Consider the following 24,280-nt stretch of genomic DNA (forward strand, 5'->3'; position numbering starts at 1 on the left):
GAATATGTGTTGTATGAACCGCTACAAAAATATGACACTAAATAGTAAAAAAAAGAATTGGGGGTGGGGCCCCCCATACATGTAACTGAGGGATGAAATTTTTTTTTTCGATGTACATACCCGTGTGGGGTATCAATGGAAAGGTCTTTTAAAATGATATAAAGTTTTCTAAAAAACATTTTTCTTAAAGTGAACGGTTTTTGAGATATCAGCTCTCAAAGTCGTAAAAAGTATGTCCCCCCCCCTCTATTTTTATAACTACGGGGTATAAAATTCTAAAAAAAATAGAGGTGATGCATGCTAATTAACTCTTTCAACGATTTTTGGTTTGATCAAAGTATCTCTTATAGTTTTTGAGATAGGTTGATTTAAAGTTTATTATATTTGCTGCTACGGAACCCTTTGTGCGCGAGCCCGACTCGCACTTGGCCGGTTTTTTGTTTATTCCGTAGGGCAAGTTACCAATGCATGGTCCATTTTATGTACTTAGTCTACTTCTTGATAAAAATACCGAAAATGCTTAGACAACTATCAGTAACACATTCATACTATTAATTTATTCTTATGCTTCGTTCACTGATAGCTTACTATACCATTTTTGCAACACCCTGTTTAGTAGTTTTGGCGTGAAAGAGTAACAGACAGACAGACACAGTTACTTTCGCATTTATAATATTAGTTAGGACTAGCTGTTCCCGCGAGCTTTGCTTCGCCAAAAAGTTTTCCCGTTGGAATTCCGGGATAAAAAGTAGCCTATGTTATTTCTCAGGGTCCAGGCCATATTATGTATACCAAATTTCATTCAGATCCGTTCAGTAGTTTTGGCTTGAAAGATTAACAGAAAGACAGACACAGTTACTTTTGCATTTATAATATTAGTTAGGATATCTTCATGTGCGTTATAAACCCAAATCAGGACACAACTAAAACGCTCCGTTGTCGCTAGCGGCGGTGGCGGTGGCGGTTCATACCATTTAGCCGGAACATTTTATGAGCAACAGAGAATCACTGAGGAAGACTAAAGACAGGGATTACGTTTATTGGCAATCCTATTTGAGTGGTCCCACTATCTTGTCCATTACACATGAACTGGACTGTAATGGGAAAGTCGGTCTTGCATACAAATTGCGTAGAGTTCGACTAAGATTCGGTAATAGCTCTGAGGCTTTGGGACGACCACTTTTTTCGAATTCGGGGAAAAAATATTATACCTACGTAGGTACATTAAAGACACGGCCAATATTGCAATTTTTGATGACATCACCAGTAATTTTCAGGTTTTTAGTTAGTCTTGAAGCGTCCGTAGTCGAGCGGGCCTCAGTGATCGTAACTGATCGCTGAGGTTAAGCAACAACTGACACGGTCAGCCATTGGATGGGTGACCAATTTCAAGTGGTGCTTTTCTGGACGCTTCCGTGCTTCGGACGGCACGTTAAGCCGTGGGTCCCGGTTGCTGCTTCGGCAGCAGTCGTTAAGCCTAGTCAGAGGCCTTCGGGCGGCTTGAAAACATCTGACAGTCGGGTTGCCCACTTACCCGACAACTCTCTCAGCACAAGCTTGCTTGTGTTGGGGTCCACCAACCCGCACTTGGCCAGCGTGGTGGACTAGGCCTAAACCCTTCCTTAATTGGAAGGAGACCCGTGCCCCAGCAGTGGGGACGTAATGGGTCCTGATGAGTTAGTCTTGATGCGCTGTTAAATGTATTTCAATATTTCAGACATCTTTAAGCTAGTATTTTCCGTTTGGGAGTAAATTGGTGATATTGACACTGGTACTTTTTCATTGCTCGTGAGTGTAGTTATTATAAGTATACCAACAATAGAATAGCAGTAAATCTTAGTTCAACTATATAGAAACCTATTAAAACATCGTTGCAGCTAATATAATGCCCATAAAATATGTTGTCAGTTTAATGCACCCGAATACCAAGGCGAGTGATGTCTGTAACATGTCGATAGAATGCAATAAAATACGCGTCCTCAGCCACTCCCTTACTACATTCCTCTTGATATATTGCTCGATAAAGTGCAGTGTCCGCGCCGCGCCGTTTGCATACAACATCGAATGCTCGAGAGTATTCCATGCATCGATTCACGATTCTATTTAGAATCGAGTCGGGCGTCACGTAATCTGTGAGTGGGTGTGGATCTTTTTTTTGCAATGCGCACATAACGTGGGATTCGTATGTGTATGTTATAAAAATAGTACGGAGAATGTATGTTTTTTTAGTAATACTATGCAATTATGAGGGGTAGCAGGAATTGCATATAAAGCATTATTGTAATTACCTATGCAACTTATTTGGACCTTCATTATTAGTGTTTTTTGACCAGATATCTTTAACATAATTTTGTATAAATTTTAAATGTGACATTTTATATTTTGATTCTTTGAGATTTTGTTATTGTACTTACATGAATTTCATTGTATATATGTTGTACCTACATGAAATTGTAACTGTTAGACGGTTGTACAAAATTTTTCGAAGTATAGTTACATCGGACAAATAAACGTTGGAGAAACAATATGCCGTAGTAAGATGTTCGGTGTTAAGATACGTCGAACAACAAAATCCATCGAAGCAACAAGCCATCGCAATATGAAAGCTTCGGTTTAAGGTTGTCGATGTATGCATATTCGAAAAAATGAGTTTCGAAGACTCGTAGGGAACCCATCTTTAACAAACCGCCTCGTGGAATGCTATGAATACCCACCAAGTGTAAGACATTGACTTCCGGGAAGGGTTCCGTACAATAAATTTTAGCACGGATCTCTAAATCCGAAGCGAAAATCGGTAAGTTCACTTTTTGTTTGGTTTTTGCACAGATCCTGTGGGATTTGTTATTTAATCCATGAGTTAGACGTTAAAATTGCTTTGAGTACACCAAGCGTAGGGGAAGTTTGATGGAATTTTTAAATTGTATTGTCTATGGAATACAAAACTGTAGCACTTTAGTGTTGGCTCGCAAAATCGTTTTTAGGTTAGAAAAATATCTTTACAATAATGGCTATGGGCCTCAATCATAGAAATAAACCGTTAATACATCCAGATGCCCTTCGTAATTAAATATTTTAAATACATAAAAAGATGGAACCTGTGTAGGTTAATTATGGTTAAATTACTTTATGAAATAAATATTGTTTTTATTATTATAAAGGTTATCTAGTAGAGATTGTTATAAGTAATAAGAACTTGTTGTACAGTTTTTATTATTTGTACATTTTAATTGTGCCCATGACAGACCATGCTGCATTTAAACTTACAAACATTGCCTTTGAAACGTTAATATTTATACTGAAAGTTTCAGTCATTTTAGATTCACTGTTCACATAGGCCCTTTTCAATCTCACTTAAAACAAATCATCCTGTAGATTTTACCCTTAAAATCGCTAATAGAAACTTAAATAATACATCAACAGTAAGTTTGAAAGCAAGTTTCTGAATCCGCTGAAATATAGATCGGGTAGTTAGTACTTGTCTAGATATTAGCTCGGTACTAGCTCGTAGTGAATGTCCCCTAATCAAACTTTGAACCTAGGTTTACTTTAGGGAAATGAATCTTAGACGAACCATTAGTTAGTGCTAACTCTTAGCTCTTTGGCCGAGTAGGGCGACCATGGGGAGTATTTCTATGTTATATTATAAGTCTTTCCTTACTTAAAACTGAAAAAGTTTGTTTTAGGATTGTCCTGTGTGTCTGAAATGAATGTAACATACTGAGTGTGGTCAAATGGGAAAACCCAAAAATTTAATCAAAATCCATTGCGTAGTTTTAAAGATTTAATCATTGAATATATACACCCGAGTACACGTTGTTCTATGAATTTCGCGTGCGATGAAGAGTTCCACCTTTCATTGACATTCCATATGTCACTGGAACTATTTCATTGCTCGTGAGTGTATAATGTACACAGGGGAACGAAAGGGAAAATAATTATCAATGAAAATATATACTCAATTAATCATCATAGTTCCTAATATGCACCCTTACATCTAGTAAGTAAAACTACCTGTTCCAATACGGATAGCGTAATAACCGGTGGAGAGATGCCATAAGTTTGCGGATAGGACGCAGAGGGGTTACTCTATACTGACGAAAAACGAACGAACGGGAGCTGTCGTGCAATCGGCACGTTTAATACAGGGTGAGTCTTTTATAGGTGCACATCCGGAAGTATGTCACAGAGCTTTTCATTCTGAACAACATTTGTTATGATGACCTTGGGATATAACATAAAAAAATGCTTCCCCATACAAAAATTGCTTGTTTACATGCTTACGTGACACTGTGTATGGGGAGTAGATAATTTTTTTTTCTGGAATATCCCAGGTCATCATAACAAAAGTTGTTCAGAATGAAGAGCTCTGTAACATACTTCCGGATGTGCACCTATGAAAGACTCACCCTGTATAACAAGATGGAGTCGTGGCTCGCGCAGCACCGCTCTGAAACTTAGTTTTTCGTAATATAGAGTAACCCCTCAGGTAATACGCTGAGTAAAGACGTGGGATGTGCTGAAGCAGATATGCAGGTTTTAAGTTCCATGAAAAATAAACTGCAGTTCTTATAGGGAATGTTTTACAGTTTTGTTTGGCTGTTTTGATATTTTTCTGCAGGGCGTTTGTGGATGAAAATAGTCAGAACAAACTGTAGTTAAACCTCCAGAGTCATTATAATACCATGAATTTTAATATATACCTACTGTCATAACTGTCGCAAAACACTTGAATAATGTACAATTCCATATTGGAACAGGTACACCACTTAACTTTTACACGATTTTGACAGGTTGTATCTTTTTATGTGTCAAACTATGAAGGTCAAAATACATCGGTACAGCAGTTATTTAAGTGAAAAAAATCCATTAAGTATTTTTTTATGTTCTATAAGAGAAAGTCAATGAAGAAAGTCATTGAACTACTAAAACATAGAACAGTTCCAATTATTCCTTAGCATTTTTAGCCGATACTAAATTTCCGATCTCAATGGAGATTTTCGTAGGAGCTCAATACACAAACAAGATAGATGGACGTCAGGGCGCGCTGCCCGTAATACCTTTTTCCATGTTCTATCAAAAAACTTGGGGCACTTTCAAAACTTTCTATTCAATTGTTACAAAACTCTGAGGAACGCATGCGAAGTGGATAAGTTTTTGTTCGAAAAAGTCGATTGCGAACTGTCTGCCATGTGTCTTGAGCTGAGACGTACAGTACATACTTACTTACATATCATTATGTACAGGTGAACGTTATAATATAGCATGAGTCATATAAGGTTTGATTGGTAGATTCTTAGGGCTTCCCTTGAAAACGAACAAGGGACAAATAAAATTTATGGATTTGACAAGCTGTTATAATAATATACATATTTAATATGATAAATAGAAGAGGACAACACATTACACAACCAAACTAAAATTAAAACTAATAAACGTATTTTTTTTTCTAACACAATTTTTATGACATTTTGCCAATATCAAAAGCGTTTTCAGAATCAAAGCATCGAAAATTGATCACAGTTTGATAAAAAGCACGTTTTATTAAAAGCGTCGACTAGTTTTAAAAAACATGCCTCTATTTTTAAACTTTTTTAATCGATTTTATATAATACCTACATGTGAACGATAACAAACTCTCATATTGACGTGAATTAGATGAAAACCGAGAAACAGACAAATCACTGAATCGAAGAAAACTCTCGGTTGGGTTGGTGAAACCAGATTTGGTACCAGGCCATGTATATATTCCTTAAAAGCCTACCCTTTACTAGTAGGACTGAATAAACAGTTACAAAAAGTGGGTAAAGTGGGTCAATGAAGTGCCTGAAGAAAAACGTGATAATGATAAGAATTTTCCGACAATGCCATAATGGGAATCCAAACAAAATTTAAGCACATTTTAATTGCTCTAATATACAGGTTGTTGCAAAAACGGTATTATATAATAAAGTATATAATAAGCTGAAAGCTACATGTGCAGCATGGTATATCTAAGCCCGAAAACGAAATCAGAATTAAATAATTCGCGAAATCGGCTTAGTATACCCTTTTTGCAACACCCCTGTATTTATAAGCGTACTTGGAGTACTTACCTTAGATATATTTTTACCTTCAAGCTAAATTTAATTTGTTACAAGAGTGTTTCAGCAGTAATGAAAACTACTTCAATAAAAAATAATTTCGGAGGTGAAAACTCACATAAATTTATACTTTCAGTGTAATGAAATTTGATCTTCGTGTAGTATTACTTAGTAAAATTCATATTTTTTTACTTTTTTTGAATAAAAATTACGATACATTTATATAATCTAGTAGGTACATTTATCAGAGTCATTAATTAATAAAAATTCCTTTTCGTAGTAATCCCTGTACCATGTAACGTGAATTAACGATAATCTCTGTCGTTGGTAAACTGTCGCTATTACTTGGTACAGGGGGCCCTGTTTGTGAGAGGTTTGAGCCAGCTGGTGTTACATACAGGGTTATTGCATTGCACAAGACAAGGCTTTGTAGCGTTCGCTACCTATATACTGCAGGCTGTATCATATAGCTACCTACTTGTGGGATAATTATCTGCAAACTAATATGTTTTACAGTACTCGCATATATGGTAGATATATATACTCTCGATATTTAATAGAACTATTTATAGATGATTGGAAAACCTCATTACAGTATAATAATATGTTAGTGTATGTTTTATGTACTTATCTACCATCAAACACCAACCAGATAATGCGGTTTCATATTCGTAATCGTCTTCTCCTGAAAATATAGGCACTAAATTCAATAACTATCCTCGGACCTTATCAGTTCTTATCAGTCCATAATTATCTTGTTTCTTTATTGCGTTAGGTTATATGAACAACTAAAATCACTCATATTGAAAAACTGAACCACAACCACAATAACAAACAATGGATTTTCATCTGACTGCAAATATATTATACAGTTGTATTAGAATATGATCGTATCAGCAACTTGGTACGTAGGGTTTTATGCTTAGACTACCACCATATCCCTGGTTTTATGTCCAAACCCCGATGCACGGTCATAAAAAATATAGTTTCTAAACTAAGCATTTTGCTGCCACAGCTTCAAATAATGTAACATCTGACAACTCCTGCTAGTGGGTTGCAGTGGTTGTATGGATATCAAAATTCAATTCGATTTAGTCTGAAATAAAGATAATGTAATATTAACAGAAGGATATTTTTTCCTTTTTCAATAAAACCACTGAAAAGTGCATTAAATCTTTAGTGGAATAACCAGCCACTAACTGTACCCAATCTCAATCACTTACTCCATCCATGCAAAGATACAAAACTAAGTTACAATTTGTAAATTTTATTATTCGTTTTGGTGTAAGTACATATAAATAGTATTTTATCCATCTATCTATGTATGTTTTGTACCTATTAAATAATCGCCTCACTATATAATACTCATAGAGTACTGCTCTCTCTACAACTCACGATATATCAATAGACCCTCAGCGAAAACGTCGACTTACCTTGCCCTTTATTTGACTCCATTCGATGAATGTACCTCCATTTATTTGAAGGGCGTTATTGGCATAGGACGGGGACAGTCAGATCGTTGCTGAAGCCCGAATGTCCAAATTAATAGTGAGCTTTCCCCACTTGGACAGCAAAGCGTAGTTACTTCTACAGGGTGTTCAAAAACTTCATTATTAAGCGAAAAGAGAGAAAACCTCATTGAATGCACAGTTTAAATTTTAAAACTTTCAAAGTAACAATTTTATTCCAGCATTTACTGGTTACAATTCAACAGTTTAAATTATTTTCGTCACCCCACCTGCTCCCGATTGAAACTGAATTCAAAAACTTGTTAAAATCAGTATTTTTCACAAGTATTTTTTAGTTTCCACAGTATTCACCACCGGTGTACATGTGAATGTTACAGGAAATTAAATGTACTCGGATTTTACGTAAATACCTAGGAAATGTATGCAACATATCCGTGAATAGGGTATAGTAGCGGGTGGGTACCGCCATAGTTTGAATCATTCTTAATTCGTACGTAATAGGTGTTACTGTGCTGCAACTCCTGCAATATACCTACTAGCTTTTGGATGGTTTCCACTGTATCAGTTTGAATAGAATAGGTTGAAAGAGCGCCGTTTTTATGCTGACATTGTTTAGATAGTATACATTGTCGATATAGTTTGCCTATTGGTGTTTTAGGATGAGACGTATAATAGGAGCACTGGTAAAATTTAAAGTGAAAAAATAAAATATACAAAGTTCATGGGAAATATATAGCTCAGTGGATCATGTAGTAACTTTATATCGGGAACAATAATTACTATTAATGTTCAGAAACAAATTATCATTTACGATATTTAAATTCCGAATAATATTTAAATGTCACATCTGCATGGAAACCGAACCGTACTGCAGTATTTGCCAACAGTATCAATTCCCAAATTGACATAGGAGAGCGCAATAAATAGTTGAACAATTCACGTCTCACCAATACCTCAAAGTACAGTAAACATCACCCTGATATCAGTATTTAACGTACCAATTTGACCCTTAACGCGGGCGCTTTAAGAGCCTGTATAATAAAGTATACACGTTACAGACACCGGTAGCGTTCTGTACCACAGCACAGATTCGCTGATCGACTTTCATCAATCGCAGCGCTAGCGATGCAGCGCCCGCACCTATACGTTCCGTTTCTATTATTTGTACATTGCACATTTCCAACTTCGAACTCCGTATAAAGGAACGTGGGGGGTGGCGTAGTAACAAATTGTGTGTCGGCGTGACATTTCCAATTTACCTGCGATGTTATTGGTGTAGACGCGCGCTGCAGTCAGGTATGCCTTAGACTGTTTGTGCTGCCTTATATTACGTTTTGAATAAAAGAGCGCGAGATGTAGGATTTATACAGCGTTATTGTGTTTCATATGTTCATGTGATGCGTGTATGTGTATGTGTATTTTTTACGTAGATTTGTAGAGTATCAGCTAGAAGTGGGGACAGCAGACTACACACACTTTCGGCTTACTAAAGCTTTTTTTACTTGTAGGTATACTGAACATTGCGTATAGAATGCTGCAAAAGACAGGAAATAAAAAATGGTGATACTTACACAATAGTAACAAATCACGTAACCAACAAAGTGTCGATGTAGTAGCTTTTTTTGCGCGTTTATAATTATTCGTATGTCACGCCCTTTTGGCAGACTTTAATTTTTGACTTTATTTTTTGCAACACCCTGTATATCCCGTTGGACAGTCAAGATCAATTAAACATACTACAGACGGGACATTCACCTGAAATAGAGCTCAGGTTAAAACAAAACAAGCCTATTGACCCTGTCGCCCGCACTGAGGCCCGTACACGGTCCATACGTCACGTCCATTGTCCGAGGTTATTTTATCTTTGACGTGTGAAAAATGGTTATCACTTTTCTTTGCCATTTACCATCCAAGCAGCCATCAATATAGTGACTGAAGACGCTACTTGACTGATGCCTTAGAGCCACTGTTACCAAGCGCTAAACGTATTTAAAATTGTCTTTAAATACATTTTGTACTAACTGACAGGCGACAAAATACGTTTAGCGTTTGGTGAAATTCCACCTAAGGTGTTGAATGGTACTATAAATTCACGATAACTCTCTCTCTTAAATAAATACGTCATAATCAACTACTTCAAGCGACTAACCCGTCGTGGTTACCTTAGCAAGTTACATAAATAGCATTTTCTAGTACCTCTTAGGCTATTATTATGCATTATTATTTTTTTATATTTTTATATACTATTTACCTATTTGTTTATTTAATTATTTTGGTTATCCTTCCTTTGATTGCTTTCCTTGAACTTCTAGCCCTAGTTGAACAATCGTGAAAGACTTGCAATGGCCTCCTTTTGAAAACAATAATTATAGTAAATACTGTTGCCACTCGCCACTTTAGTGCTTCAATTATGTATTTTAGTAACGGTTAAATAGAAACGACGCGGTACCGTAAAGTATTTTTTTATATAATATATATTATATAGTATTTTGCAAAAAACATATACTTAGTATGTGAGCAGAAAAGGGACGAATCAGAAGGACTTCTGGAAATTCGTAAAAAAAAATCGAAAGCGTATTTCTTGTCCCAGAGTAGAAAAAAATATAATTTTAATAAAGTTAGCATTCATATGACCCTTAGGCTGTTTCGGTTTACTATACCAATGTTACTACCCTGTGTAATGCAATAATATAATAATGTATTATTACTAAGCAATTAACAGTTACTTCCCTCACAATTTGAAGTCTCAAATGTCTTTGTGTCAAATTGAGTTGGTGACTTGAACCTGAGCCAAGGAGTTTGCCAACTGCATCGATGAGTTTGAGTGCAATCTAATTTGGTGATCTGAAACGAAGGAACGCTACTGGAAGTATTGGGATAGTCAACTTTGAAATTTATTACTATTATAAAATTAAGGTATTTAATCCAATCAAACATAAGAATTTGTTCGATTCATACGCCTTACGTATATACATAACTAGCTGTTTCCGCGCGCTTCGCTTCGCCTTAAAAAGTTTTCCTGTGGGAATTCTGGGATTAAAAGTAGCCTATGTTCTTTCTCAGGGTCTAGGCCGTATGTATATCAAATTTCATTCAAATCCGTTCAGTAGTTTTGGCGTGAAAGAGTAACAGACAGACAGACAGACAGACACAGTTACTTTCGCATTTATAATATTAGTTAGCCCTAGAGTGCTCGCGCTATGAGCATTTTGCCGCCCTCAGCAAATAATGTTTATTATTTTGTGAACTATACACTTCTCAAGGTCCAGCGTCCATGTAGCTGCCCTCTCGGTCTTCTCCTACATTTTACGTAAATTTGGAGAAATTCAGTGCACAGGTTACAGCAGGAAGAGAGAATTGAAGAGAGTGTGTCGCACGGGGCGGCAAAATGCTCACTGCGCGAGCACTCGCGTCAGTGAAATAAAAGTTATTTTTTTTACAATTGTTATGAAATTTATTTATTTATTTATTTAAATCCAACAGCGTTACAAGTTTTTATAAATATGTTTATATCTAGTTATAATAAGGCCACTAATAGGATTTATTTTGAATTAATGAAATGATTTATTTTGAAATCTTGTTAGTTTTTCAGTCTTTTTTGGTAATAATAATGTAAATTAGATTTAGGTATGTGTCTATTTCAGTTTACATTCGATTTACGATATAACTTTGTTAATTTACTAACAAGTTAATTTTACGAAGAATTTACCTGGAAAAATAGCTTTGCCTATAACTACACCACGTATAACAATAGAATCTTACATATGGACAGTACATAAGTGTTTTTTATTGCTCCGGTGGTACAAATCTCTCGTTTTGTACCACCGTACCAACAAAAAACACCCTAAAGAAGAGAGGGTACATGCCTATAACTATGTCCATATAAGAAAAATAGCAGGTCAAAAAAGGGTGCAATACATGAAGAAAGTTAATGTGCAACGAACACTTTGTGTTCATGTTTCAGTACTGTGTTGCTAAAATAAATGCTGTAGATGACTATAACGTCTAATTTTTTTAATAATTTTGAGATTTGTTGATTTTGTGTGGCTAATTTATACCTAAAAGATCAAAAATTTTTCCCAAAGCATGAACGATAGCTCATATATTGAACAATTATAATATAAAAACTATAAATATTACTTTTTCTAATACCATATGATTCATTTTATTCAAATTATATGCATTTATAAGTTTTCCTAATTATTAAGTGTCCAAAAAATACATTTTAATATGGGCGGCAAAATGCCGCCACGCGAGCACTCGCGTCACAAAAAATGGCGCGACTACTCTAGGGTTAGTTAGGATGTCATACGATACTCTTCACGTGAAGTCAAAACAAAGTTAATATCTGAGTAATTAGTGTCCAATTCAATACAATTTGAACACTGTAGTTGTCAAAACGGGTTTACGAGGGCGATACCGAAATGATCGGGAATAGAAAAAAGTACAAATATATCATAATATTATTTACTTTTATTGTTTTTCAAAGTAGTCTCCGTGACATTCAATGCACTTTTTCATTCGATTAAACCAATCATTGAAACAGTAATTCCAGTCTGAAGTGGATACTGTCAAAACAGCTGATTTGTAAGCTTCGACCGCCTCTTCTGGGCCGCTAAACCGTTGACCACGTAGCATATCTTTAATTCTTGGGAATGTAAAATAATCATTGGGGCTCAGATCAGGGCTATACGGAGGATGGTCCATCAACTCCACGTTTTCCATATTTAAAAACGTTCTTGTTTTGCGAGCGGTATGAGAGCTTGCATTATCGTGGTGAAGGATTATACGACGATTCGGGTTAGTTTTACGAAGTTCTCTTACGACTTCCGGCAAACAAACTGTTGTGTACCAATCAGCAGTAACCGTCCTTTGTTCTTGTAATGGAATCGTAGCCACATGGCCAGTTTTCGATACAAACGAAGCGACCATTTTTTTCGACACGCTGCGTGAGCGAATAACTTTTGTTGGCTTGACCTCACCTTCGAAGACCCAAACTGCTGATTGATGTTTTCTTTCGGGCTCATATGAATAAATCCACGATTTATCACCAGAGACGATATTGTAGACAGCATTTGAACTGCCTCCATTGAACCGTTGCAGAGCAGATCGACACCAATTAACACGAGCCGACTTTTGTTCCTCGGTCAAACGGTGGGGCACCCAGCGCGAAACTAACTTCTTGACACCCAGTTCTTCATGTAAAATTGTTTGAATGGCTGTCATACCAATGCTGAGAGAAGCCCGAATCTGCTCGTATGTCACATGTCTATCTTCTTTTATTAACTGGCGTACAGCATCGATGTTATCTTGTGTTACCGCTGTTTTTGGCCGACCAGTAGAAGGGACTGTGGTAAGAGAGGAACGTCCACGGCGAAACTCAGAATACCAACGATATATAGTCGTTTTACTTGGTGCTTCAAGTTTATAAATAGAAACAAGCTCGGCGAGACATTGTTCTTGAGATAAACCTCGACGAAAGTTGTGAAAAATTATTGCACGGAAATGTTCCCGCGTAAGCTCCATTTTTTACACCGACTTGTCAAATTCAAATGGTCAATACTCTTTTATTTTTTACTTTTTTTAAAATTCGAAAATGGAATTATGTTTGAAAAAACACTACATTTGATACACTAAAAAGGTTTCACTCTAATTTATTCCTAAGTATTCTATTCCCGATCTTTTCGGTGTAGCCCTCGTACTACATAAAATATTTAGATAAGATTTATAACATAAGATACAATTATTTAACGTACCGTACCATATTGAACCCACTTCAATAAACCTATTATAACAAAGGCTAATAAACTTATAATTATTAAGTGTTCAACAAAATATAATACCTATATTAAAAGTTATATTAACCAAATTTAAATTTTGAATAAAAACAACACGAAAACCGCACATTATTTAGTACATAATTAACGCTAATGAGGGCAAATTTGCTAGCGGTTTTACGTCAAATTTCATCTATGGCGGTTTGGATATTCTCTAATGGAATTCGGAATGCAGTTCAACTGAAATATTTACATTTGAAAATTAAAAATGGAATAAAATTTCCTAGGCTTTTTTCTATATAATACTAGCTGTTCCCGCGCGCTTCGCTTCGCCTTAATAAGTTTTCCCGTGGGAATTCCGGGATAAAAAGTAGCCTATGTTCTTTCCCAGGGTCTAGACCGTATGTATACCAAATTTCATTCAAATCCGTTCAGCAGTTTTGGCGTGAAAGAGTAACAGACAGACAGCAGACAGACAGACAGACAGACAGACAGACAGACACAGTTACTTTCGCATTTATAATATTAGTAAGGATTGGCACCACTAAAAAAAGTTTTTTCTAGCAATTCAGGTACAATATAAATCTAAAATCAAGACAATTTTCTTATTTTATTCTACTTTGATTTCGAAAACCTTAAGTTCTTTAACAACCTTACAACTGACTTTTAGTTGTAGGAATAGGTTAACATAGAGGGTATTTAAGTAATTATACCGAGGAAAATGGAACAGCTTTTCACAAGAACTAAGCGGGTATATTCTGGGAAAATCATCGTTTTCAAAGAGAAACAGCATTTAATGATACCTGAGTAATCGGATCTCACTCTCAGCACCACATGTTAGCAGCAGTGTACTACAAATTACTGTGGTGTAAATGTATTGGTAAGCTAACCAAAACCACGTTATATTAAAAAAAACCTAGGTATATCCATCTCTCATTAAATGAGTGACTCAGGCTTGCGCGCGAATAAATACTACTTAAATTTATTTTGTCCACCACAGTTAGCTTGAACTAATTTAATTATTCATATACTTTGTATGAAAAAGAGATACAGAATTCTGTTTAAATTTTTTGAGTCTTGAAACGCTTGCGTTTTGAATTGCTAACAATGCAAAAATAATAGTGGCCCCTAAAGACAGACATACATAAATTGTATACACGGGCTTGGGTTGTTAATAATATGTATCTCTGTAGATATATCAGCTCTCCGTACCTATATCACAGGCTCCGCCTCGGTTGGGATCGGATAGCAGTGTGTGAAATCTCCACATATATTATAATTATTATTTACTTACAATAAAAAACAAAATATGACTTTATTAAAAAACACACAACAAATACAAAACAAAGTAAGAGTAAGCACAATAGGCGGCTGTATCGCTAAAAGCGATCTCTTCCAGGCAACCTTTGGGTGAATGAAAGACCTTACCTATATGATTTGGATATGCCAAGTTGTCCTGAATTCTACAGCCGCGTATCAAGCTACAGCGGCGAACACCGGTACTAAACACCGGAAATTGGATTTAGCCGCGCACAAAACTCGCGGTTTCCGCTTTCGAAATAATTGGGCCAAACCCACTCCTATCTGTGGGCTGTCTATGATGGTTCATGACGGCTAGATTACAAGCTATTCATATTTTTTCCATTCATCGACTACACAGTTAAATGGGGTATCAGAAAATTATAATAGAAGACGCGTAATAATGGATACATTTTTCCCCTTATTTTAAAACGTAGATTGATAGTACTGCCTTAGCTTATGGCTTACTTAAAATCGGTTCTAAACTAGGACTACGTTTAGTCTACGACGTATAATAAGGAATAAATTATTTTGATGACTTAGGTTCTGATGTATATAATATTTATGTTTGTATATAAAAGAGAGAAGTATTAAAAATTACATCTAGAACGATTATACCGTTTTGGTTGAAAATTGATAGAGAGGTAGTTAAAAACCAGGAGAAGGACAACGGAAATTTATGTTCCCAAAATTCCCACGAAAACCTTTTTAAGGCGAAACGTAGCTCACAGCGGGCAACAACTAGTTACAAATAAAATAAAATTGCTTCGTCTGATTATTTTGTCTCTTCGCGCTCTCACATTTTTGTTAGTCAACACTGTTAGAACGTTTTATCGATGCAGGAACCTATTTGCTAAATTACTCGGCAAAAACCCGACCGTCACTTAAACAGAGAACGGAACCAAAAGAGCTCCAGCTATTCGTGAACAAATATTCTAAACTAACGAACCGAGGGACTGCAATTGACATCCTTTACGTAACAGCTTTTTACTTTCACTTTCATTCCTATTACAAAAGACGGAACGTACAAAATCCCAGACGCAAATGATTCACTTTAGTGCCACAAATGGATCAAATTTTCTAAAAGCAGTATCGTTTTGATTGATTTTTCTCGCTCCTCTGACTTAATTCACAATTTAGGGGAAAGATTTCCCAATTCACGTTTCATTAAAGTTTTATTTTACGATAAGGGTAGCTGTTAATATTTCTTGAACATCATTATTCTTGTGTTCAGATTAAAAGATGGTTTTTACGTTTGTCTACAATGGATATCTTCAAGCCTTATCTTATATCTTGTGAGTTATGACATACAAATCATTTCATAACTGTTTAACTCTAGAATAAGTGATTTTTGTTTGTTTATTATTTATTTTATTTCGTTTATTTTCCAAAAACATTTTATAATAGGTACATAAGTTACAACAAAAACCTGCCGCTTAAACCACGCAGGGTTTATGTGTGGCAAGTGCAGTCAGAAGTTGTGCATTAAACAATAATAATGGTAGGCTATATAAAATTAATGTTGATAAATGTTACTAATAGCTAATTAGGTATTACAATAACAATTTGAGAGAAAGTACTGTTTCATTATAGTTTTACATTTATTCCTGTTTATTAGTAGACTTTCAAGTGTATCAGTAGGTAGTTCATTTAATATCATTGGTAGTAGGTATTCCCATGTTCTAGAACCGTATACATTCATATACCTTGGTAATTTGTATGTAGACAAGTATGACAAATAACGCAACTGCTTTGGTCGCTCCCGTCTCACCAGTGAATCCATCTTATCACATCCTTCACAGATAATAGACATCTTAAACAAATTAAATACATTTAAAATTTTAGAGTAATTAAATAAGTCGCTTTCGATTTTTATGTGATTCTTTCTGGCTGATTTGGGAACTATATGTTTCAATATTCTAATTTGAAGTCTATATATGTTGTCTAAATAGGTTTTATAGGTTCGACCATAACTGCTTATGCCGTAACTTATAATGGATTCTGCTAATGATAAGTACATTAATCTAAGTACGTTAAACGGAATCTTATATTTAAGTATACATATTTTAGATAAAAAGGCTCTAAGCTTGTTGCATACATGATCAATATGTGGTCTCCAGTTGAGGTGTTCGTCGATTATCAACCCTAAGTACATGTGTTGTCTAGTCAGTTCTAAGGAATCACAGATGCAATTTATATGGTTTACATGAAAACATTGGTGAGTGTGAGACTTTATAAGGGGGGTGTATGGTGATTTTAAGTACGGAGAATGTATGTGTAATAGTTTAGTTTTCTGTGAATTAATAACTAAGCCAACGTCGTGTGCCCATTTACATAGTATATTATAGTTATGTTGCATTTGTTCTTGCGCTTTTAGTACATCTTTGTTAGCAACCAACAGGCATGTGTCGTCCGCGAATTGATACACTGAACCTTCAGAGAATATATTGCACATGTCGTTTACATACAAAATGTACTCCAAGGGACCAGTTATGGACCCCTGAGCGGCTCCCATCTCAGTAGGATATCTTGTGCTATATTCACCAGCTATTTTTACAGTTGTAAACCTATTTGTGTGATAATTTTTAAATAAATTTAATAGTGGACCCTGTATACCATTTTGTTGAAGCTTTAAAAATAATGTTTCGTAATTAATGGTGTCAAAAGCTTTACTAAAGTCAATGAAGACAGCGAGTACATGCTCGCGATTGTTCATGCACTCGCTGACCTCATTAGTGAACTTTACTTTAGCTTCTTTCTTCCCGCTAGATCCACCCAGAATTTATTATTATTTCAATAGGATAAGGATACTAAAGATGCGATTTCAAGCCATAAGGATATTTTGTTATACTGACATTAAGTGCCTTGACTTTTCACAATGCCATAAGGTTGGTAGCTGGGCTGTTTTTAACACCTTGCGGATTTCATCACGCACGCGGGAATGCACGCCATTTTCCCGCGTGCATTTTCCACGCGTTACAATGAATACTTGTATGAACGCGTGCAGGGCAATCCCGCGTGCGTGATCGAATCCGTATGCTGTTAAAACAGCCTTGGGCATTTTTTTGTTGCTAGAACTGAACTGATTCGCGACATACACCACTTATCACGTGTCGCATGTCGGTGTAATGACGTCAGCATTTGCAGCCAATCGCATCATTTGCATAGTTGCCCATTACCAGTATGTGTTGATTGGTATTCGTATTGATTTGGGAGATAAGTTGGGTTTTGGAGCTCGCGGGCAACAGCTAGTTGGTCGTAAAATTACAAAAAATAACTAAAATGACGGTGGAAATTATGAACAAAGTGCCTACTTAATAACTAAAATTCGCTAATACGATAGAGCTAAGTAGTAACCTAACCAACGTAAAAAATCCCCGACATTGCGACATTTCAACGGCTACGCGGTTATGATAGAATATAGCTAATAATACTTATCGTATCATTATATCAAGATACCCATGACCCAAAAAAAACAAAACGAAAATAGATTTAGCCGCTTGGGAGCTACGCTACCACAGACACACACGTTAAACCTATAACACCCCTCTTTTTCGTCAAGGGTTAATGATAATATTAAAAGTACTCCTAAGTCCAGAATAATTTCTAGGACATTTTGGCAAGAATTTGGTTGAAACCTACCTCAATCGGGGTCATGAAACGCAGTGTAAATTACATTTTGCGCTTAATCTTACTTTTCGGGTTAAAAGCCGATCATTAAGGGGTGTGACATATAACCTGATATTATTACTTTAATGGCCCTCATAATTCAGAGGCAGGCTGTGCTGAACCTTTTGGATGAATCATCAAAATGGGGTATTTCGATGGACCATTAGTGCGATACTGACATAGAGAGAACGGAACACATTTATCATCATCAACCAATAACCATATTATACTGCTGTACATACGCTTCTCCCAACGATTTATATAGTATTTGGTCCTAGTCCTACTTCATCTCACATCTGGGGGGTCACTCTCAAATCGACGAATAAACGAACGAGCATTGTGACGCAATCGGCACGTTTAATACAACGTGATAGCGCAGTTTTGGTTTTTCGAAGCTTCGGAGCGCTGCGCGAACCACGGCTCTATCTGTTTGTAGGTAGGCGATACGGCTCGCAATGTATCACGTGAGTACAAATGTACAGCGAAAAGCGGGTGACTTGCTTGTGAGTTACCTCTGACTACCCATCCGGGGATTACAGTCGTGATCATGCATCGCGTTTTTTCAACAATCACATTTTGCCTCTATATTATAAGAGCAGCGATATGTATGTATGTACCTATGCACATAGTTTTCAATGGCTCTTTTTATCTTGTTACAGATGTGAAACAAACATCAGCCCGGAGATTGAAAAGCAGTGCGACAGAAACGAACAAAATGCAAAGCTGAGTTTCGCCGTCCGCACTGACATGCCGCGGGAGCCTGGGCCCAGGAGGCAATGCCCCGAGGGAAGTGAAGTGTAGTGTTCAAGGAATGTGACAGTGATGGTGCAGTGATCAACATGCCAGCGCTGGGCCGCCTGCTCGCCACGGCGGCTGTCCTCGGCGCCGCGATCCTCGCCATGGCAGCAAAAAACGGTAACTTTATTATTATTAATATTAAAATACCGCCCGTGCGAGGTAACAACGGCAACGGCTGCCATATTAGCCGGGTACATTTTTCAACGCAAAATGCACGGCAGCTTAATTTTGAGTTGAACCGAGCCGAAATGAAATTAAGCCACGGATAAATTCATTTACTTAGTTATCACTCATTACCCGAACGAGACTGTCAGCGAACCAAAATATGAGTTCGAAAAAACGATGGCCGAAATTGAACGCGAATATTTAAATAGACGATGGAAAAATCCGTGTTTACATTTTTTATTTATATTGAAACCGGATTAAAACGATACAAATCTGCTGCGCTCGAGAACAAAAGGCGGAGTGGAAAAACCTAATCTCCAAGTCCGAGATAAACAGTCTAAAAATACTTATCCATGTTTTGTGAATCATCATTAAACTCGGGTAGCTCCAAAGTTCATGAATTACCAATGCGGCCAAGCTGAATTCGTCCTTCGGCTTCCGAGTCACGGTTGGAAGTCGGTTGGCGGGGTTCAAGCGAGAGTTTATTGGAAAATCTTTGTACAGACGTCGACTATAAAACGTCGCTGCTTGAAAGAGCGCTTTAATTCACATCCAGGATTTGCAAAGTCTCACGGAGTCGGGAATCAGAAGGTTTTGTCTTATAGTTTATCGATAGCTGCTGGAGCGGTATGCAGATAATGAGTTGGCGCGGCGGCCGCCATCCGCCATATTAAAACTGTTGACAGTTCACTGAATCGCTTATCACCTCTGTTCGGTGCATAAGAGTCAATAAACCAGCGTCAACGTTAGTTCGGTGAGATTAATCTAACGTTAGCGCGATGATTCGATGATGTCAGTTTTAAAAAATATGAATAATCAAGTTTTTCAATTCATTTTATTATTAATTATTTAGCATTTTTCTCAATCTTATCGTATGTCTTAAAATTATACAGGGTGTTTCAAAAAGGGTATATTAATCTCAAACCTACCTGTGCAGCATGTTATTTATATCTAAGCCCGGAAATGTAATCAGAATATCTAAATTCGCGAAAAAAAATCCATAGAAACTTTCTTAGTCACGTGCCCTTATTGCAACATCTTGAATCACCAAAACAGACATTATGTATTATAATATGTATGTATATTGATTATTAAAACACCAAAAACCACTTATGTAAAATGATATTTTGCGAAATTGCGTAAACAATATACGTAATTGAAGAGCACGAATATGTAGAAGAAAGGGGAAATTACAGAAACCACAAGGTAAAGGGCAAATACAAGTTGAGAGAATGTGGTTCAGCTGTTGGTTTCAGAACGTTTGTTTTTCTCTGCAATAGAAATAACTGTATGAATTGGAATTAAGTCCGTAATTTTTAGGTGTGTGTTGTCGAAATATTGTGAGTCGAAGCAATGACATATAGGGCCTGACCCTCTAGTACGGTCTTTGCTATTTAAGAAAACGAAAAAAGTTTACGTTTTCTCCTGTCATCTGTATACATTATTTCTCAAAAGTTTCATGATAGTTTCCATTAGAGGCGTCACTTAGTATGCGAGAAAACGTAAACTTTTATAGTTTTCGACTAACTATCAAACCTGTACTAGACTGTACACAGAGCTTCGACGGTTTTGACAGTTTTTCAGGGTATAGTGCCACAAACTTATCTGTTCCGGTGACAGCTCACGTAAATGTGTAATATTTCTTCATTCTAAGTATAAGATTTTAAGTTTGCCAGTAGTGGTAATTCGCTCTTGTGGTTTTAATTAACCCATCTAATCTATATTAATTTATAATTCATTAGTAAATAATGAGATATGGATCAATTTAGTTCGCTCTCACCGGAACAGATAAGTTTGTGGCACTGTAAATGCTTGATTACTGTCGCAGTTTTGTGTTCAAGCCCTTGATCGTCTGCTTATGTGTTTTCGAAGTTGAAGAAAGAAAGAAAGAAAATATTTTTTTTGACACTGACAGCAATACTGATAAAGTTAACTAGGTACGTACAAACATTATATTTATACATAAATTATTTGCTGTCATCGTCAAAAAGGTGACCACTCAGCTAATGCAGTGCCTAAGTTCTCTTCATGTTGAAGTTCAATTTGGTGTCGACACTTTTTAAGTGGAACATTGTAATTGCTCGTGAAATGATTCTTATTCTTATTCTATTCTACAGAGATATAGAGTCGTTGGCAGTGCAGTACCGGTCCTAAACTTTGTTTTTCCTAATCTAGAGTGACACTTCAGTGTCCCAACGCCCAACAGTGAAGGACAGGGCCTAGGAAAGCTAGCGATAGCGGTGGAGCATTGGGAAAACTTTGCTTAGAAATAAGATTAACAATATACGACAAGATAGAGCGTCAGTGCAAAAGCATCGTATTAATAAATAACACCCCACTTCTCATACTGAGCGCTTATTATGAATTAGTTCCGTTAGAAGATTTGTGACTCACGGTCCAATGGTTGTCATTTGGTTGAACTTAAAACAGTTTGACCGTAAAAAAAATGCGGACAGTTTTTTGCTTTGTCGTATATTGTCAATCTAAGGTCTGGACCTAGGAAAGCTAGCGGTGGAGCATTGGGGAAACTTTGCTTAGGACACTTACTCGAATGAAGAAGACACAGGTTGGTTTTAAGAGGTTTTCTGCCCTAGGGAATCCTGAAAGTGGAAAATATCAACTTTCTATTATGAGAGGCCCTTTCTTCACCTCCTTTCTCTAAATTCATTTTCGTTTCATCTCAATTCGGGAGGGTTTTTATTTCACTTTACTTTTTGTTATTTCTTGAGTAGGTTGAGACCAATTCCTTATGCGTTGAGATAGGAGTTTAATGAATTGAGGCCGGTGAGATGTAATGGGATTAAGTGCTCGTTTTTTTTTCCTTTTTTTTACTGTATAAAATTGAATGTAACCATCTGAAAATTAATGAAGGAATATATAAGGCGAAGCTTCAACTACGAATTCAATTTTACGAACTATACAAATGCATGGACAGATAAGGACAGGGTATTGATATTTTAGCCAACACACAGCATTGTGCCCAAGTATGTGTTATAGTTACAATGGAATGCAGTTTTGTTTTTCCGCAGCATCGAAGCACTGCACGAACTAAGGCTCTATCTTGTTGTATTAAGTGTACTGATTGCGTGAAAATTTCTGTTCCTTTGTTCGTCGATTTTATATAGATATAGAGTGACCCCTTTGAATGTATAGGGCCATAGCTCGCTCCTACCTCCGTATCGCCTTCAATTGTTATTTTCTTTTCATTTCGACTACAGCCTCTGTTGAATGTTGAAACCAATTTATTTTCACGAAAATCGTAGGTACTTTTTTCTTACAAAAGCCTTTATTATGGATAGTGGCATCCATATTTTTAAAGAGGCTGAAATATTATTTTTACACCACTTCCTTTTCCGCCGTTAAATATCTTTTTTTTGTCAATGGACTGTCAAATCTGTTTAATTTTAGCTTTTTCTGCTAATTTTTATGATGTTTTAACTATACAGGGTGTTCCGTGGCGATGTCATAATAAAGTAGTTTCCAAGGTAAAAAACGAAATTCTCTGCACAAATCATTATCTCAGATGTAAACAGGCTAATAAGTCCACTTTTTTGTCTCTTTTTTTACACTTATTATGTGATAGACATTTACGCGATCTCAATAAAGTAAAATGGACTTATTACTATTTACCTCTGAGGTACAAAAATTAGGAACGACATAATAGTCCGAATAGTAAAGTTTAACTAGAACCGTTTGTACACAATGTATAAACTCGACAATACAAGGTTCAACGCAGTGGTAATAGCTCAGTGCCTGTTCTGTAGCCAACAAGCTCCTCATGTAAGAATTCAAGACTTTGGGACCAACTCTCGAGGTTCCAACCGACTTGGATGTAAGGTTGAACCCGGAGCAAAAATATATTTGCTTAATGAATATATATTTTTTAAATGAATATTTTAACGGTGAAAATTATCTAAGCTGATCAACTTTAAATGAGTTACAAGTAAGTACTTTAACTTATTTAACGCAACATTTTGCGAAAAACCACAAACAAATTTTAATGATACCCAAACAGGGAACCCACAGAGGGTTAATAATAGCACAAAGACAAATGTCTTACCTCTATACGTACGCAACACATGATCTAGACCTGAATTCCATTATAGTTCTGCTATGCTTTGTTAGAATTCCAGGAATGAACATAATACTTTGGAACTAAGCACTTCTGTTAACCAACTCTCGCGGAGTAAGAATAAGTACCAAAATTGCTATACAGTTTAGTTATGTGAGTGTTGTATTGTATTGTATTGTATTTATTATTCATAATATTCATTACATGTCAGTGTCTCAATAGTTATATTTTATCGCACCTACCTATAAACATTTCAGTTGCAATAAAAATAATGGCTGCTTCTTTATATTTGCTGTCCATTCATGAGCTACAAATTTTTTTCCATAGCAAAATTCACGTGACCAACAAAGTTTTTATGGAAAATGAATTTTTTTTTCGCGAATTTTCAAATTCTGATTTTAGTTTCGGGCTTAGATATAACATGCTGCACATGTAGGTTTCGGCTTAGTATACCCTTTTTGCAACACCCTGTATATTGAGTCAAATTTTAAAGGTTCTCCGGGAATGAGAATGAGCCTCAAATTATTCATTTGATGATATTGCTTATGACAATAAAAAGTGCTTGCACTTAATTCATATATCTTAATTGAACGCATTAAGAAATACCAAAGAGTCCTTTTCAACGTTTTTACATCTACACTAACATGAAGATAAAAGGACCCTCTGATTCTACTTTTCTTTCCTTAAAATTAAGTGATAAAGTCGTTTGCAATTGTGACTCTTTTTGCTCATCGTTATTTCTTCCTTTTTATTCTGTGACGGAATTTGCCTCCAAGGTTAGGTTTGTGTTAGATGTTGGGGTTCGTTAGTCACTTAAGTTTCATTCCGGTTTAAGTTTTTTCCTTTCCTTGATTTTTTATCTAATTTGTATCGCCGAAGCATTGACTTTCGGCTTTAATAATTGCGGGGAAGCCGTAGACCGTAGGGACCGTAAGAATTTGCGTAGAAAAA

The 24,280-nt window shown here is 36.2% G+C and overlaps 1 protein-coding gene across 1 annotated transcript in view; it reads left to right on the forward strand.

Annotated features, from left to right (window-relative positions):
- LOC105397931 (hemicentin-1) overlaps positions 1-24,280 on the forward strand; it is a 256,295-nt gene that overhangs the window by 36,368 nt on the left and 195,647 nt on the right. Inside the window, exon 2 of the mRNA XM_038107476.2 lies at positions 18,954-19,209. Within this exon, the coding sequence (XP_037963404.2) occupies positions 19,134-19,209 (76 nt within the window). The 5' untranslated portion in view covers positions 18,954-19,133. The remainder of the gene's footprint in view (positions 1-18,953; positions 19,210-24,280) is intronic.

Source organism: Plutella xylostella, chromosome 25 (genome assembly GCF_932276165.1).
Source record: "Plutella xylostella chromosome 25, ilPluXylo3.1, whole genome shotgun sequence".
NCBI classification, from domain to species: Eukaryota; Metazoa; Arthropoda; class Insecta; order Lepidoptera; family Plutellidae; genus Plutella; species Plutella xylostella.